Source organism: Vulpes vulpes, chromosome 5, assembly GCF_048418805.1.
Source record: "Vulpes vulpes isolate BD-2025 chromosome 5, VulVul3, whole genome shotgun sequence".
NCBI lineage: Eukaryota > Metazoa > Chordata > Mammalia > Carnivora > Canidae > Vulpes > Vulpes vulpes.
This window is the reverse complement of record NC_132784.1, coordinates 8189225-8208848: the sequence shown is the minus strand read 5'-3', so window position 1 is coordinate 8208848 and position 19624 is coordinate 8189225. Positions and strand designations below refer to the sequence as shown.

The following is a 19624-nucleotide window of genomic DNA, read 5'->3' as shown; positions in this document are numbered from 1 at the left end:
GAGGCAGCGGCATGTAAGGCCTGGCCAATTAGGCTTTACTCCCTAAACAAACCGATAAATAAATGAGCAGCAAAACCACCCATCCTCCTTACTGAAACCGTTAGGCCAATCCAGTCCATTTGCATGGTGCAGGGTGAGCGGGCACAGGTGTTAGGGGTGCCTGGGGACGGAGGGGGGATGCTGAGAGGGGGGTTTATCCCTGTGCAGTTGGAGGAGGCTCCACAGCTCTCTGAACAGGGCAGGGACTGGCGGGAAGTCCTGCGGCTCCAGGGTCTCTGTTGGATTCAGTTGCATTTCATGCCCATCTCGGTGTCCTTCCCTCAGACACAACCCACTGCCGGGCTGATGTGGCATCTGCACGCCGGTACTGATCCTGAGGTTTGCTACCACGTTTCCACACAAATCATGGAGTTTCTATAGGGACTGTTGGAAATAGCATCGACTCTATTCACAATAGGTTCCCAGCACTGTGTGACGTGCCTCACCCATTGCTAGTTTCTCACAGAGTGGAGCTACTCGTGGGCACCTGGGTGGCTCAGTCGAAGTGGCTGATTCCTGATTTTAGCTCAGGGCATGATCTCAGGGTCATGAGATCGAGCCCCACATCGGGCTCTGCGCTCAGCATTGAGCCTGCTTGAGATTCTCTCTCCCTCTTCCTCTGCTCCTTCCCCCACTTGCTCTCTCTCTCTGAAATAAATAAATAAATCTTTAAAAACAAAACAAAATGAGGTGGAGCTTCTCATTTCATTGGAAAGACAGAAAGCTAACAACACCAGGGGCCAACATGTACTGAGTGCTGCTACGGGCCAAACTCTAGGCTAAGGACTGTGTACGTATTAGGCTGTTTAATCCTTGCAGTGAACCTACGAGAGTGGCACTATCTTTAGTCCCATTTCATAGAGGAGAAAGCTGAGGTACAGAGAGGCTACGTAGATGGATCAAGTAAGTGCTCTGGCCTCTACTTTCAGGAGAGGTTGGTGTGATTCTAAATGCTGCGCTTCGCCCTGTTCATTGGATTTTCCCCAATGGCGAAGAGTTCAGATGAGTTCTGCTCATGCTAAGAAGCGGGGCTGGGCTGTGGTAGGGAGAGAGGAAGGTGGAAAGTGTGATGACAGGGGGGCCTGTTGTCTTTCAAAAGAGGGGAGTGGAGGGAATTTGTGTTCTCCCCAAAAGCCAGTTTATTTTAAACAAACGAACAAAAACCAGTGCGAACCTGCTGCATGTAGGGTACTTGCTGGGTGCTAGTGGCCATGGTCCTGGTCCTCAGAGTCTTCCAGACTGACATTTGGGGGCATTGGGTGTCTCAGGGCTTCCCGGCTACCATCCTGTGCTTCCTAGAACACGGCGCTGCTGTTCGCTGCTGGCCAGGCAGCTAGAAGGTGCCAGGCATCGCGCTCAGCGCCCGCACACACTACCTTCTTTCATCCCCTGCACCGGCTTCAAAATCGACAGTATCCCCATTTATCAGTGAAGATACTGCACCGTAAGTGAGTTGGCGGGGGTCTCTGTCGGTCGGCTGGCGCGTATTTCCAGGCCTTTGGACTTTTCACACAAGTTCTCTTTCCACTCTCCACTCTGCGTGGAATAGTTTGGGGGCCTCTTTCAAGATACTCTCTGTCTCCAGCTGATCCTGAAGTTCTCCCACGAGAGGTCCCAGGGGCATGTTGGGGTTACATGGGGTAAGTGCTCTGAGGGCAGAAACTGTCCATCTTATTCACCACTTAATTCCCAGCCCGGTGCTGGGCCCAGAGAAAGCTCTCAGGGATGCTTAACTTCAGAGTAAACATCACCCCATCTGCTATTCTTTTACCCAGGAAGGGAGGAAGCAAGATATGTGAACCACTTAATGTGGGCTGGTTGGGAGTACAGGTGACATGAGGGTGTGAACACAGGAAGGAGTGACGTGGTGAAGGAAGGTAGTTATGTTTGGTAATTATTATGAAATAGAGGTGCCTGGGTGGTTTGGTTGAGCGTTTGCCTTCGGCTCAGGTCATGATCCTGAGGTCCTGGGATCGAGCCCCACATTGGGCTCCCTGCTCAGTGGGGAGTCTGCTTCTCCTTCTCCTCCCTGCTTGTGCTCTGTCACTGTCTCTCTGAAATAAATAAATAAAATCTAAAAAAAAAAAAAAGAGGAAAAAAAATTATCCCATGGTGACCCAGTCCCACCCTGCATTCCAGAGTCCAAACCACTTCTGTGACCCCTTGGACCTCATGACTGAATCCAGAATGCTCTGTCTCATTTTTTTCAGAGAAACACTAAAGTTGCCAACCAACTGATGGCAACCACGCATCACCTGTTGTGACACCACCTTCGAGAACATCCTGCCCTCCCCCCACCATGCCCAACTCATTTTGTCACAATTTCGGCTTACAAAGCTCATTTTTTTCACTGTCGGCCTGAAAGAGTCAAATAAAGTCTCTGAGTGCATTTTTTTAACCCACCATGGTGTAGCTTATTTATTCTCTTCCTTAACACCCAAATGGCTTCTAAAAAGAGGAGTTTAATTTTGCAGCCCACTGGTCCATCATGTGCGCCAGGCACTCCGATGGCTGCATCATGCTGTCTCTTGTCAATGCTGTCCCTGTCAGGAGACCAGGGCTGCCACTGGTATCTGGGAGTGGGGATGGATGTGTCACTCATGGAGAAGATCCCATTGCTGCTACTTTTAAAACAATGACTTACCATTCAGAAATGACTGCTCTTCCTCATGCATGTGCTCATCCCTGCATGGTCTGCTAGAATGAGTGTTGGGCTTCGTGAGCAGAGCCCCTCAAGGAGGCAGGATTTAGCCCTGACTCTGCTGGCGGGCACTTTGACATTGAGCCTTTGTTTTTTTATTTGCGAAATGAGAGAATTTGATGGGATAGTGTCTAAGATTTCTTCCTTTTCTAATTGACTTCCACATCATTTTCCCCATGCCAGTGACTCTGCTAAGGCATGAAGATGATGAATAAGAAACACAGCTCTGTTCCCAAAGGTTCTAGGTCGGGAGTACATGTGAATATTGTACAAGTAACCATACAATCAGTATGACGAGGTAGGTGCTCTCCCAGAATAAGATGTGCTTCCAGGATACATCTAAAGGAAAGATTTGTTCTGTCTGCTAGGACTGGGTGTGGGATGGAGCGGGAAGCAGGCAAGGGAAAGTGGGGAAGGCTTCAGGGAGGTGAGGATGAGTGGCCTGGACCTGTCCGTGTGGGTAAGCATCTCCCCGCGGTGGTGGGGCTGGGGAAGAGGCTGAGAGGTCCCAGATAGGAGATGGGACCTCCTGCCCAATATCTAAAAATCCCATCGAGTTGGAGCTCTGTGATTTGGGGAAAGTTGAAGATTTAGTCAGAATTTATAGAAAAAGAAAGGCTTTAGACAACAGCAAATGCTTTTCTCTTTTTAGAAAATGTACTACTTTAGGATCACACTGGGGATGGGGTTTTAGTTAAAGGGCAGATAGGAACTATTTTCGGCTTTCTGGGCCCCCTGGTCTCTGTTGGAACTATTCAGCTCTGCCGCTGTAGTACTAAAGGAGTCATGGGCGATATGTGTATGATTGCACATGGCTAGGTTCCAATAAAACTTTATTTACAAAAACAAGTAGTGGGCTGCATTTGGCCTGCGGGCTGTAATTTGCTGACTTCTGTAGTATACTAACCGGTAGAACTGAGATAAAATCTTTAAAATTCAATAGCTCTATTGCTATTGATATATTTTATGACACCTTTTTTCTTTTAAAGAGTCCATCTGTTTATTTGAAAGAGAGAGAGAAAGAGAGAGAGAGAGAACGAGCAGGGGGAAAGGAGTAAAGGGAGAGGGAGATGCAGACTCCCCGCTGAGCTCCCCGGGAGCTCAATGTGAGGCTTGATCCCAGTGGGGCTGGATCCCAGGGCCATAGGACTATGACCTGAGCCAAAGGCAGATGCTCAACCATCTGAGCCACCCACGTACTTCTATGATACCTTTTCTTAAAATTGCACATGGCATGATTCTTGAAATGGTGTGGCAGGCCTTTAGTGGACAGTTGGTGGTGTCTGCATACAACTTTGACAAAGAGGAGTCTGTCTTGGGGTTAGTAAGCACCCTGCTCCCATCAGGCCCTGATCACTGTATGACTATACAATTGACGAGACTTCCTGACTTTCCTTGGAGCCCACTCCCTCATTCATCCTCCTCCTGCAGCCCCTCTACCTTCCCCATGCCCATACCTACATGGCACTTCTCCGGCCACCTCCCTGCAGGGGAGGAGACCTCTTTCCCAGGGCTCCAAATACCAACTTTGATTGAGTCCCTACTTCACGCCAAGCATTGCAATAAGGATTCCATGATAAATAAGGCTTGGACTTTGCCCTTCCTTACCTACATTCTCAAGTTTATTGTCTTCTTCCTAAGGTGTGGTAGAAAAGCTGTAGGATCCAAAGGCCAACTTGGGCACCAGTTGGTTGTCAACAAATCAGTTGTCCTTTCTGAGTCTCTCATCTGAATAAGCTGGTCTTAGGAATATCCTGTTAACATCGGCTCTTACATACTGTGGCTAATTGTGAACATAAGATCTGGATGGATTGTTCCCATTTATCCTAGTAGGAAAAGATTGTTGAAGAATCAGAGCTTCAACCACACATGTGCTTGTGTAGGTGGGCTGGAGGGGCCTCAGGCACCTTTTATGACCAACTGTCTACTCTGTACACAGATAGGGAGAACTTTCCTCAGTTCATTGGATTCAAGATTCTGTCTTGGATGGTGGTTCAGAGGGGACCCTGTAGGACACTGTCCTGCTGGTCTTCAGTAGTGTGTCTACCTGTCTCTCTCCCCACTGGCTCTGAGCTCCGGTTGATGAGATCAGTGATGAAATCCGGTTGATCCATGTCATCTCCAGCGGTTCATACAGTATCTGGCACATAGTTGGTGATGAGTAAAGTCTTGTTGAAAGCTTCATGACAATTTTTGACATGTGTTTGGAAGACTTGGAGGCTACCTCAAAGAAAACCAGCCTGACTGTGACAGGAGAATTATTCACTGGAGGAGCTGCGAACGTTTATGAGTGCTTTGTCTGTGCTGGGGCTTGGCACTCATTTAGTTACTATAATGGTACATAGAATTTCTATTTTACAAATGAATAACTCTATCAAATTAATATGACCAGCCAGCTGCTTTTTGTTGATAAAATATATTGATTATATCTGCCAGGTACTTCCTGTAATTCTAACTATAACACTGGGCAGTTTATATTACCTCCATTTCCGAGATGAATAAACTGAGGTCTTGCCTTAGGTCACCGGGGTAGTAAATGGCACTGTCTGACTCCAATGCCTGAACTTTGATGTTTCAAATTTGACTTGGAGCTTCCTGGAAATCAGGGTGGAAAGCTTGATGGGTTTTGAGATTTTGTTATGAGGATCTGTCCTAGAAGGATCTGTCCTTAGGATCAAAAGCTCTATGAATAACAGAAACATCCTCGACAGAACTTTTACAATCTCGAAAGAAACCAATTTGGATATGGTTGGTATTCCTATAAAGACTTTTGATTAATATTCACAAATTTCATTTTTTAAAGGAGTAACACGCCACTCTGGTTGCACATTTAGAACCTCCTTTATATCTATTAAAAAAATAATGCCCAGGCAGATCCTAGGCCAAGTAAATGACATCTCTGGGGTCTGAACATGGATATATTTTTAAAAGATAGTTAAGAACCCAGGCAGCAAGCATAGCTGGGCGGGGAGGATTCACATGCTCCTTCACATATACAGTTCAGGGATCTAATTCCTGGCAGTCTGACTTATTATAAAGGTTACACTCTGGTTGCTTTGAAGAGGGAGAGGAGGACATGACCCTCAGGACTTCTTTCTCAAATGTTGGTTTATCTTAGAAGCATTTTCGATAGAACCTGGATGGGAGAGAATGCCAAATAGCCCTTGCTACTGGAGCCTCGGGTGTGGGTGCTCTGAGTGCCTGATTGAGGGTCAAGTGTACAGTTGGTTGCTATCTTTCTTTTCAGTGACTTCTGTGATCTTTGCCCTCAACAGCTGCACACACAAGTGGTGACCACAGTTAGAACAGCATCTTCAGAGAAGAGCAATGACCAGCCACAATAGAGGAACAAAAACTAGGAGACCCACTAATTCATCCCATTTACAGAGTATTTGAAACTTTTCAAAATCTTTTCCACATTGTCCATCTTATTGAACTCGGATAACATTTTTTTTTTTTGAGATAGAGAGAGAACGAGAAAGAGAGCGTGTGCACAGCGCTTGTGCCAGCACAGGGAGGCGCAAAAGGAGACGGAGAGAGAATCTTAAACAGGCTGCATGCCCAGCATGGAGCCTCATGCGAGGCTTGACCTCACAATCCTGAGATCATGAACTGAGCTGGAATCAAGAGTCAGATGCTTAACCGACTGAGTCACCCAGGCGCCCCACTAATAACATTCTCTTTAGCTTCCCACAGGAGGCTCCTCTGGGTTACTTTTCTAGCCACTTCCCTTGCCTCATGTCCCAAACCCCTGTGCTCCACTGGCTGTCTTTCCTACTTCCACATGATTACTTGTACTGACTTCTCTCTCTCTCTGGATCTTTTCACCTGCGTCCACTCAGTAAGTCCCCGCCATCCTTCAGGATCAGTGGACTGCTTCCTTCTCCATCAGGCCTTCCTCACTGTCCCTTACTGGCAGTGATTCATCAAGGCCATTCTACTAGACTGTAAGACCCTCAAGAGCAAGTCGCTGGTTCAGACCATCATTCCCTTGTCTCGTACTGTGCCCAGTGTTTAGAAAATATTATGTGTTTGATCAATGTTTGTTGAGTTATAGAAACCTTGTGGAAGAGATTTTGGAAGAGCAGAAGAGTAAGCAATTTGCTATGTTATAAATCACTGGCTGTTTCTCCCAGTGTGATCCTTTGAAATGGATTTGTTCCATCCACACAGTGGAAAGCCCAGTGTCATGAATAAAAGACCCTGGGAAAAATGGGAATGATGTGGTCTCCTGGAAGGGAGGAGGATGATGGGGGTGGAATGGGGGTGAGTGGGAGGAGGCAGGCCTGAGAGTGAGAGGGAACCTTGCTTTTCACCCAGTGCCCTTTTGATACTTTTTTTCTTTTCTTCTATTGAAGTAGAATTAGCCTACTGTGTTATATTAGCTTTGGGTGTACAATATAATGATTCAGCAATTCTATACATTACTCAGTGCTCATCATGATCAGTGTACTCTTGACCTACTTCACCTACTCCACCTATCCCTCCCACCCCGCCTGCAACCACTAGGTTGTTCTCTGTGTTTAAGAGCATGTTTTTGTTTTTGTTGTTTGTCTCCTCTAATGTTTGTCTTGTTTCTTAAATTCCACATGTGAGTGAAACCATATTGTATTTGTCTCTCTCTGACTTATTTCACTTAGCATTATACCTTCTAGGTCCACTTATGTTGTTGCAAATGACAAGACCTCATTTGTTTTTATGGCTGAATAATATTCCATTGTACATATAGAATACACCACATCTTCCTTATCCATTCTTCGGTCAGTGGATCGCTTCCACATCTTGGTTATTGTAAGAAATGATGCAATAAGCAAAGGGATGCATATATCTTTCCAAATTAGTGTTTTCATGTTCTTTGAGTAAATACCCAGTAATGAAATTACTGGATCATACGGTGATTCTATCTTCAAGTTTTTGAGGAGCCTCCTCAGTATTTTCCACAGTGACTGCACCAGTTAGCATTCCCACCAATAATGCACGAGTGTTCCTGCTTCTCTACATCTTTGCCAACATTTGTTATTTCTTGTATTTTTGATTTTAGCTATTCTAATAGGTGTGAGGTGATACCTCATTGTGGTTTTGATTTTCATTTCCCTGGTAATTAGTAATGTTGAGCATCTTTTCATGTGTCTGTTTTTGGAAGAATGTCTACTCAGGTGCTTTGCCCATTTGAATTGGATTATTTGTCTTTTTGGTGTTGAGTTGTATAAGTTCTTATATATTTTGGGTACTAAACCCTTATATGGGTATATCATTTGCAAATATCTTCTCCCATTCAGTAGGTTGCCTTACATTTTGAATTTTGTATATGATTTGACATTACATGTATGTAATGTCCTTCCTATTCAAAAGGTATTTTAATTTACACGTATTGCCTATTCAAAAATAAAATATAACACAGAAATGATCACAGCATGGAGATAGACTTTAGTGTGAGTGCTGAGCACATTGGGCTTTGGAGTCAGATTTGAGTTTGATTCCTATCTCTTCAGCTGGGTGAACCTGAGCAAATTCCTTAGTCTACTGAAGCCTCAGTTTCTCTATTTTAATATAAATATAATAACAGCAACTCTTTAATAAGGTAAGAAAGAGAAAAAGCAACCCATGTGAGCCAGGAGCTAGCCTAGCATGTACAGCTAAGTCTGGGTGTTCTTTGAACATAAAAGAATCACAGGACACCAATGGCAAACAAGGGTGCTCTGAGACCGTGACTGAGCAAGAAGAAAACAAAATCACTTCATAACCATGTCTGAATGCAGACAAAAGCAGAACATCGTCCAAATCACAGAAATGATAAAACGTCCCCCATGCTGGCTGTTATAAGTGACTGTGGCTTATTGTTTACCAATAAGCTTCCATTTGTTCTTTCCACCTTATGGGTAAGAATTGTCAAGTTAATGACATATAGGAATTCTCTCTTCTTCCTGAAAGTTTCCAATCCAAAGCCATGCCCTCTGTGTCAGACCCTTCCCCAGATCTCCCCACAAAAGCTCAAAACCTATGCTATATCCTTTTTTACCATCCTATTTTTGCGATGCCATTTTGTGTGCATGCTCCCTTGTTGGAATGAGTGAGTAAGTCCTGCTTCGTTCAACTGCAGGTGTGTTCCTGGTCATCTTGGCTATAAGACATTGGCAGATTTTGGTTGCCATCCCATCCTCATCCTCATCCTTATCTTTTTCTCTCTGTTGCTTCTCCTGTCTGGATTTAACTAGGATCAGACAATAGCAACCTCTTTTAACTGCATCGTGGGAAATAATAATAATATTTTGAAATAGAAAAAATAGAAAAAAGTAGAAAAAAAAAACACACAGTAGAAAAAAAATATTCTTATTTTCCAGAAGACCCAAGCTTGTTAATGTCAGCTTTTGCTGAAAATGTCCTGGGCAGACCTGAGGTATATTCTGAGCATATTATGGGTTCTTTGGGAGACTCTGCAGTCCAAGGAAGCCAAGAAAGCTCAAAGACTCAGAACAGATTGACATAACTGCTTAAAGAATTAGTACCTGAGCTTGGGAATTGATGAGAAAAATAGATGGAATACTTGTTCTACCCTTTAGGAATGGCCAGGGGTGACCTTCGGGGGATCAAGGTCATCTCAGTTCAAAGATGACCCATGCCAGGAAACACTTCCTGGAGGCAGAAAAAGGGACTTACTGTAGGCAATTCCTTTTTAGTGTTCCTTGGCTGCCCATGAAAAAGAGTTTGAGCATCTTAGTACTTAAGAGTACTTGGTATTACTTTTTCTCACTCCCATTTTGGGCTTAGAAATGAGAAAGAAATTATTGTTTGTGTTTGGGAATAATTAGGAATTTTTATCATGGGAAAATGTTAATACTCTAAAGTGGCACTAAAGAGCGGGGCATATAAAATATACCTATCTTATGAAGTTATATAGAGAAGAAAATCTGGGGGAAAAGTACCAGAATGTTAGTTGTCTCTGTGTGGTGGGACAGCTGGTGATTGTTGTACTCTTTTGTATTTTTTAAATGTCCTACAATGAGCACGTATTACTTTTATAATGGGAAAAATGAATGATAATACAAAATGTTCGTTTTTGCATTGATAGGCTTGACTAGGCATCCAGAAGCCTTGAAGGATGCAGGTGATGGCAACTGAGGGTCACATGGGGGTGGGGGGCAGGCAGCAGGTGCAGGCTGACCCCTGATGGCAGGGGATTAGAAGCTTCCAGAGGCCCCCATTTCTTCCCCAGAGAAGGCACAAAGCCACTGGGAGTCTGCTATTGATATGTAAACAGAAGATTAAGTATGACAATGGCACCATACAGATGAGGAGGGGACATTTTGCTGGATGAGCTGTAAATATCCTCTGAGTTCCACCCTGTGGCCAGTGCACAGCTACCCACTTCTGTGGCGTATTCTTGTTGCCAGTCTCCACAAACAGGTGTTTAGGGAGGTACAGAGAAGCTTGACTTAGTTCAACTGCGGTATAGAAAGCTTGCAAGGATGAGAGGTGGGGCTGGCTGGGGAGAATTCAGAGCATAATGGGCAGTTGGGGCCATGCGTGGGAGGTGGGTGTGGCTCCCCGTGTGAGCTGCTTACATTTGGGCGCCCTATCCTTCTGGTGTAGCATGATGTAAGGCGTAGCATAAACATGTCTTCTCGGAGATTCAATTTGATTTGATTTTTTCCTGGGTGAGGGCAAAGAAAGTCAAGTAATTTAACTGCTAAGTATTTTATATCATTATTTTTATATTAAACAAACAGATACATTAGGCACTGAAATGTGAAATCTGCATGAATTATTAAAAGATAAAACAGTAGAGCACAAAGAAATGTGTCTGCAGCAGGCAGCTTCGTGGCACATCTTCAGACCTGCAGGGATTCATTCTTGGCCAGTTTGGCATATATATATATATATATATACATATATATAATTTTTTTTTAACCAGAAACTTAATTTATGGAGCAGAGAATGGAAAACTCTGTGGGACAATGAATTTGGGACCAATCCCAATTCTTTCTTTTTTGAAGGGGCTGTGGAAAGGATAGGCCAAGAAGTAACTCATGATAAATTTTTAAAAGCAATTAATGTGCATATAACATTCTGAAAGAACCACATTAGATCCAGGGAATGGTCTTTTTTCACTTTGAAGGGATGTGAAATGGGTCTTTGTGGGCTATACAGGTGGAGGAATGAGGCGTTTATTATATCATCGAAGCTTAGTTTTGAGTGGATCCCTCCCCACTTGAAGGCATCACGCATGTATTCATTCATTCATTCATTTGACAAAGACTTATTTATTGAGTCCCTACCACTTGGAAATCCCTATATTACACAGAACAATTTCCTGCACTCCCGGGGCTCAGAGCCTCTGGATCCTGCAGCAGTCCAGCCTGGAATTAAAGTGTCCTTGTGGTTACTGGGAAGTGTCCCTTGGACACAGTGCCACTGAACCTAGATTCCTGTCCTGCTCAGCTAGTGTCACCGATTGACCTTGGGAAGGTCACATCAGTTTAAGGGTCTGAATGTGTATATGTGTATTTCTTCATCTATAAACCAGGGACATTTAAAAAAAAAAGATTTCACTTATTTGAAAGAGAGAGAGCGCACAAGCAGGGGGGGAGCAGGCTCCCCGTTGAGCAGGGAACCTGATGCTGGGTTCTTTTCCCACAACTTTGAAATCATGACTTGAGCCAAAGGCATGTGCTTAACCGACTGAGCTACCTGGGCGCCCCTAAACTAGGGACATTGCCCCTCTATCTTGGTTGGTCCTGCCGATTTCTCAGTGCGGTTATGGGATTTGCTAATACATGTGCAAGGGCTTCTTCATCTGCAACATGTTCTACTGGGTTAAGCCAATAATATAAATAGCAAAATAATTTCAAAGTGTTATAGTAATAACATATAATGATTATTATACTATTATGAGGTTTTTTTTTTTAAGTCTTTGAAGCTCATAAAATCAAGGTTAAGAGATGCCTTTGAGAGAGAGTCTAAAGCAAATCTTCATAGCTAAGCTGCGGGAGCATGAAGCAGGAGCATGAAGTGTCCCTATAGCAGGTCTGGGGGCCTGTAGGCCTTTCTGGGGTTGTGTGCTCCCAACATTGCCTTGTCTCCTGTACTCCCACGAGGAGGCAGAATGGCCTAAGTGTTGGGCTTGATTTCAATGTTGTCTGGTGATTGGAGCACAGAATTATCCCATATTGAAAACAAGCTCAGTTCATGTAGAGTGCAGGGCCGCCTTTCTTACATGAGATGGTGTCCTCACCATCTGGCTTTTCTCCAAGGATCAGGGCCTTTGGGGAGTTCTGAAGGGAGGAAGTGGACTGTCTGTTACTTAGGAACAACGGGCAGAGGACATCACTTGTTGTGGTGGCCCTCGGTCCACGCTGCTCTTCACAGCCCATGTACTTTGCAGCAGTGATGACCTCCCCCACGAGAACATGCCCCTGGTGAAGGACCCCCTGCACTCATCTCCAGAAGAGAAGAGGAAGCATAAGAAGAAACACCTGGTGCAGACCCCCAACTCCTACTTCATGGACATGAAGTGTCCGGGATGCTACAAAATCACCACTGCCTTCATCCATGCACAAACAGTAGTTCTGTGTGTCGGCTGCTCCACTGTCCTGTGCCAGCCCATAGGAGATGCAAGGCTTACAGAAGGATGCTCCTTCAGATGGAAATAGCCCTAAAAGCACTCTGAAACAAAATGAGTGGGATGCTATCCCAATAAACAGATTTTGGATACAAAAAAAAGGGGGCATCTGGGTGGCTGAGTGTTTGAGTGTCTACCTTTGGCTCAGGTCATGGTCTTAGGGTCCCGGGTCGTGTCTTGCATCGGGCTCCCCACAGGAAGCCTGCTTCTCCTTTGGCCTCTGTGTCTGCCTTTTCTCCGTCTCTCAGGAGTAAATAAATAAAATCTTTTTTTTTTTTTAAAGAAAAAGTAAAGTCTTGGAGGGCTTCCTGGGTGGCAGACCTTTGTTCTATGCCCTGGACCTATTGCAGCTTGCTTGATCCTCACAGAAACCCAGGATAGCAGGCGCTATTTTATTTCCATTTTACAGTTAGGGAAACAAAGGCATAGCAAGGTAAAGTAACTCACCAACGTCATATAAATCATGAGTGGAAGTGACCCTGGGTTTTAAATGCAGAGCCTGCCCCTGAAAACCACAGCACTATGGTGTCTCTCAGTGTGCTTGCATTTTAATCTCTTGTTTTTTGAGAAATGTGTCTTTTTCCTGCATGACTCCCAGTTTTTTTTTTTTGGACCTGGGCTTCACTACTAATGGGGGACCATGGTTAATGAAAGATTCATCTATCTATCTATCTATCTATCTATCTATCTATCTATCTATCATCTATCCATCCATCCATCCATCTCTATACCTACCTATCTATCCATCTGTTTAGTAATCATTTATTGAGAGAATATTGAGTGGGCAGACTTAAAAGGAAAACCTTTCCCACTGTGGGATCAGAGATATCTGTATTTATAGCCAAACTTCCATGTGTGATCTTGAATAAACCAGTCTCCACGAACCATAGTTTCCTAATATGTAAAATGGGGATTATAATACTTATTTTCATTATAGGAATGGTATGGAATTAGAAATAATACTCAACATGTCTAGCACAGAGTAAATGCTTGATAAGTGTCCATTCTGCCTGGAGAAAAAAAGTATATAGCTTATTCTCTGCTTTCCCTATTTACATTTGACTGTAACATGCCATGTGCTACCTCTACCAAAGCGTAATAAACCTGGGCCACCTAACTGTCTTGATTGAAATTACAGTTGTCCATGTAGCTCTGATGACCGTGAACATGGAATGGCAGCACGGGAACATCCTTGAGCTCTGCTGCACCTGGGAGAAAGCGTCTCATATTGGGAGTGTATTGGCGAGGCTATGATGCAGTAACGAACAACCCCATATCTCAGTGCTTAAACTTAACATAATGAACTTTTATTTATCTCTCACTCTACATGTGTGTTGTGTCCATGAGAAGGCCCTGCTCCCCACAGCCTCTCATGGGTCCAGGATGATGGAGGCTGCATCACCCTTGAGCTGCACCATCTGAGACTCATGGGCTTCCTGGCAGCCGTTGTAGGGGAAGAGAATGCTAAAGAATCTGTACCAGGAGTTAAAGCTTCAGGCTGGAAGAGGATACATCACTTCAGCTCACAGCCTGCTGGTCTGTCATGATACTGCCCAACAGCACAGGGCAGGGGAAATTGTTCCCCTCCACATGTTGGAGGGAGAGGAGAAGTGGATGTGGATAGTCACTCTGAGACCCTCCTCAGGTAGGATGTTGCTTTTGTTTGGTTGGTCATTTCTTTGCACCTGGGATCCAAATCAGTAAGGTGTATGCCTTTCTGCTAGGACATGTAAAACTTCCTTCCTTTTTCATTGTAGATAGGCAGGAGGTCCCAGATAGGGGTAGGACAAGGAGCACTGAACTCCAACCAGAAAGAGAAGTCCTTTGGTTTGTCTCTGGGTTGGGATGTTGAGAGGGGGTTGAGCCCAGGGAGAGGCACTACCCTACCCCACAGAGTGAGACTTTATCTGGACTTTTCCAACTTGTTCCAATATAAGAATGTCACTTTGTATAATGAGAACAAATGAGAGATCAGGGTTTTAGAGGTTAAAACACCTGGAGTGTCCAGTCCCAGTGCTGAGATGAACTTGACATCTGACAGGCTTTTGTCGATGTGAACATTGTCATTAGCATCAACTTCAGAAGTAAAGAATGCCCCAGACAGTCAACATTTTTCTCTGCTAACTCATCAAAACTGTATCATTCATATACTAATTAGTAATTTTGAAGACCTCGGAGGATGTAATTTTGTTCAGGGCTTTTCCTCTTCTGGGGCCCAAATGCATAGTGTTGTGATGGGAGAAGATGGATGTGGGGTCCCTGAGCTATCACTCATTAGCTGTCTGGCTTCAGGCTTCCTTCTTCAGCCTCAGTTTCCTCATCAATAAAATGGGGACAGTGATAACTCCGATCATGCAGGGCGGTCATGACCATCAAATGAAATACGACCATCAGATGAAAAAGCTTGGTGCTACACTCAGTCATGGCTGCGTAAATACCAAGCATTATTTTGTGTTTCCTACATTTACTTGTTGCTGGTTAGATGAGGGCATCAGCATATGCTTCCGTACAACCTGTCACTAATGCTGGGCTCTGGATCACAAAGTGATGCTCTTTCTGCTCATCTGCTTACTCAGGCTTCTTTCTGTACTAGTGAGACCCAACATCCCGAGCTGGTTCTCACCTAAGAACTCCTCTCTTGTCCCCAGAAAACCTTGATGGTTTATCCTGCCACTGTTAGCAGGACCCCTCAAGCCACCTGTCTTCCACCCCTACCATCAGTGAGGGGATTGTTGAGCCCTGTTTCTGGGGGGTGGTAGTGGGGAAAACGTACTGGAACATGATAGTTCCGCCCACAGAGGAAGTGATGCTGGGGAACAAAAGCCAGAAAAGAGACAAGACAGGGGACAGAAAATAAGCCTCCCTCAGTAAGTGGCTTTATTCTGGAATGATCTTAGTGCATTTAAGAAATAGATTGAATGGGATGCCTGGGTGGCTTAGCAGTTGAACATCTGCCTTTAGCTCAGGGCGTGATCCTGGGGTCGCAGGATCGAGTCCCACATCGGGCTCCCTGCATGGAGCCTGCTTCTCTCTCTGCCTGTGTCTCTGCCTCTCTCTCTCTCTCTCTGTGTGTGTGTGTCTCATTAATAAATAAATAAAATCTTTTAAAAAAAAAGAAATGGATTGAATGGCAGAAACAGAGCAGTGCTTTGCTGGTCACTAGGTTCTGTGACAACACAGGTGTGTATCTGAAGACCTTACACGTGCATATATGACAACCTTTTCTAGTTAATTAGAAACAGAGTTTTACTGCCAGCCTGTCCCACCTCCCATCGATCCCTGGGGTGGACAACTGCTTGACGGACGTATATTTTCCAGTTTTGATGGCATTTGTGATCGGGGTAGGAAGGACCTTGATAAGTCATTGCATTAGCAGCTTCTGCCGCAGGCTGTCCCTTGTGGGGACACATATATGCCACATTGCAGCGATGATACCAGTATTTCCACTGATTCTTCTAGTCAACGATAATATGTTGAGTAATAATTAAAAATAAATAGTTAATATTTATTAAGTTTTTGCCTACATGCTAAGTGTCTCACATCTCAAAGAATAGCTGCTTTGGTCTTAGTGGATGAATAGCTCTTGAATTTGGCGTCTGAGTACAAGAGCAAATATCAGGAGGAGAAGCCACACAATTGTTCATTAGTGGATGGGGCATGAGGTTTCATACAAGGATCAGGGGAGGAATGGAGTGGGGAAAGATGAGGCTGGAGAGGGAAGCTGAGCCAGGTCCCCCAAAATCTTACAAGTCAGTTAAAGGGTTTGGGCTTTATGCTGAAGGCAGTAGGGGTCCACAGAAGGGTGTTCAATATAAAAAGACAGACAGGCCTTATATTTCAGAAATGTGACTTTGGCTGCAGTAAGAAATGTGGATTGAATAGGGAAAGCTGAGAGTCAGGGAGACCAAAAAGGGAGGTGACTCAGTGATCTGGGCAGATGACAGGTAGTGGAGGTCTGGACTCGAACCGTGGTGATGGAGACAGAGGGGAGTGGACACCTGTGTAGGAAAGAAGGGGATGCAGCGCATAGGTTCCAGAGATGGATGGCTATGAAAGGGGCGGGGGGCAGAGGATCCCACCCGCATTCCTGGACACTTGGGTTACTGGATGGACGGTGGTGGCATCATCACGAATGCAACTTTATTTTTTATCTCTTACTATTATTTTAATTCTGCTGAGTAGGGTGAAAACTCGGATGGGTCTCAGGGATTTTGAGGTCTCTTAGGTGACACCAGGTCCTTAGTCACTTTAAGCCAGCCTCAGTGAACAAGCGGAGAATCCAGTCCAATATATCAGTGTGCACCCCAATCCTCATTTAAGTGAGGGGTCCCCACCTCCTTCCCACTGATGCCCCCGTGGGCAGGACACTCACCCTCTGGGAAGGGGGTGTGTCAGCCACTCTGTTCTCATCCTCACCCACTTCCCAGCAGCTGAGTCTGATCCCACCAGCCTGGAAGCAGGGGAAAGGAGGGAGACAGGGATGGGGAAGGCTTTACTCAACTAACGCTACAGTAAGCTAGCCCTGCCCCCTCTTGGCCTGGCAGGCGCTCAAGGGGCTCTCCTGGGCACTTTTATGGATTCTCTGCTGACTCCCTACTGGGCCCTCTTTCATGGGAAATGCTCCTCTTTCAAGAGGATGGCCCATTCACTCCTTAGCTTCTGCTTCTGCCCATTAGCTCTTCTATGTCTCCAGGCTGAGGGCCCCACCCTGGCAGGATCAAAATAGGGCAACCCTGGGTCAACATTTCTCTCACGGGTTCATCTCCAGCCTTCAGGCTTGCCTTGCTTTGATCTGCTTTTTGATCTGCACTTACTTCCCAGAGAGAGGACTGATTCTGCTGTCACAGTTTGGTTTTCTCGAGCAGGAGTCAGGGTGAATTTGCTGTGTTCCCCATCTGTGGGAAGTGCATATCAAAGCCTCTCCCCAGCTGGGGTCAGTGGGTGGCACCTCTCCACTCACCCCCCGGGGGTGGGGGGAGGTGGTTGATACCCCCAGCTCTCAGTGACCATCTCTAAAGGAATCTTTCTTCAAAAAAATAAATTTCTTTATTTTTTTAATTGAAAAATAGTTGACACACAATGCTACTTAGTTTCAGGTATTCGATCTAGTGTTTAGATAAGTCTGTGCATTATGCTGTGCTCACTATCAATGTAGCTGCCATCTGTCACCGTACAGTTATATTAGAAATGTCATTGACTGTATTCCCTATGCTGTGCCTTTAACTCCTATGACTTATTCATTCCATAGCTAGAAGCCTATCTCCGACTCTCCTTCACCCACTTGCCCACCTCCCACCCCTTTGGCAACCATCAATTTGTTTATTCATTGGCTTTGATTTTTAGGTTCCACATACCAGTGAAATCATATGGCATATTCCTTTCTCTGTCTGATTTATTTCACTTAGCATGATACCCTCTAGATCCATCCATCTTGTTGCAGATGGCAAGATGTTATACTTTTTTTATGGCCGAGTAATATTCTATTGTGTTTGTGCGTGTGTATGAGTGCATGTACATATACGTGTATATATACACCTACCACATCTTCTTTACCCATTCATCTGTCAGTGGCCACTTGGGCTACTTCCAAAATTTGGCTATTATAGGTAATGCTGCAATAAACATAGGGGTACATATATCTTTTTTTTTTTTTAAGATTTTAAAAAATTTATTCATGAGAGGCACAGAGAGACAGACAGAGACAGAGACATGGGCAGAGGGAGAGGCAGACTTCCTGTGGGGAACCTGATCATGCCCTGAGCCAAAGGCAGATGCTCAACCACTGAGCCATCCAGATGTCCCATGGGAGTGCCTATATCTTATTGACATATGTATTCAGTATTCTTATTTTCTTTGAGTAAATAACCAGGAGTGGGATTACTGCATGATATAGTATTTCTATAAAAATAAATTTCTTTTTTAAAAATAAATTTCCCAATATTTATTCTATTTTTAAATATCTTTATGGACAATCTATTATTTAGCTCATTCTCATCATGTTTGAAATGTCACGCCGTTGCCTATATTATTATGCCTGATTTTGGGGTCTGGCATCTATTGCATGTTACGATCTCCTTTGAAACCCCTACTTTAATAGCCTATTGTGTTATACTTTCAAACTTTTCCACCTTCTCTGTTTGAGCCTTATAGTTGTACTGTGAAGTGGGTAGAGAAAGCATTCTTGTCTATATTTTAGTTCAGTAGCTGGAGAAACAAGGACATTACATGGTTGAACATAGTTAGTCTGGATTACTTGACTAAAAGCCTATGGAAATGGCTGAGGCAGGAGGGGCAGGCTCAGCAGCCTTGGCTGCCTATGCCTGAAGTCAACATTCTTGGGTGGGACAGAGCCTCAGTGGCATGGATGTCACCCAAGCGGGGGTTGCCTGAGAAATACACTTGGGCCAAGAACTCATCCAAGGCCCTGACTTGTGTCCTTAGACAGGAAGAAGCCATGTAGAGCATCAAGCTGATCTGTGTTAGACTCTTGTGACCTGGGGCAAGTCCCTTAACCACTCTGGCCTCAGTTTCTTTATCTGTTAATTAGAAGTAATAATATCCTCTCCACAACATTGTCACAAGGACTAGAGGAGATAACATCTATGAAATTCTGGCATGCCTCTTGCTGTAGGTAGATGATAAATGGTAGACAGTGTCCTTAATCTTAGGTCATGGTTATTGAGAAGACTTAATGGCCCTCTATGAAACTGGGGTCAGAAGAATAGAAGGATGAGTGGAATCCTCGCTCAGAAGTAGAAGCAGAAGTCCCAAGGGTTCATCTCTCTTGGTGATTTTTATAATGCTTTTTTCTTAGTATTGAAGAAATTTTCAGGCTGGTCTCCGTGGGCTGGGGAATGGCAACCCCAGTGGGTGGAGAGTGAAGGCCGTGCTGTCTTCTCTATTCTAATTCTAGCAAATAAGGGGAGAAAGTAGGCTGTGTTTCTAGGTCCAAAGGAAGAGAAGGCGGGAGTGCTCAGGATGCTCACCTTGAGAAGAGGGGAGGCCTGAAGGCCCAGGAGTCAGAAGACTGTGAGCGGGGTGGTAATGCCCAGAAGGCAGGGGCTCACAGCAAAGACTCAAGGGCCAATATGAACATACTAGAGCACTTGAACCACCGATTTACTCTGCTTGAGTTGCATCTCAAAGGAGGGAACATCCATCTATAGGAAATCTGTCTATAGGTACTGCCTCTGTTACCTTCAGGCCTTATAATGCTACCTGATTGAATTCATACATCCTTTAAAATGAAATACAGTGTGAAATAC

General features: G+C 44.6%; 1 protein-coding gene across 1 annotated transcript; it reads left to right on the top strand.

The window, feature by feature from the left end:
• The first annotated feature begins 12147 nt into the window (after nt 1–12147).
• On the top strand, nt 12148–12390 carry LOC112934349 (small ribosomal subunit protein eS27-like). Its single transcript, XM_026017769.2, has one exon. The coding sequence runs from the start codon at nt 12148–12150 to the stop codon at nt 12388–12390; it is 243 nt and encodes an 80-aa protein (XP_025873554.2).
• Nucleotides 12391–19624: the final 7234 nt, after the last annotated feature.

Bases quoted from the DNA above. Each gene is read 5' to 3' on its own strand.
- LOC112934349 (XM_026017769.2), top strand. From the start codon at position 12,148: ATGCCCCTGGTGAAGGACCCCCTGCACTCATCTCCAGAAGAGAAGAGG.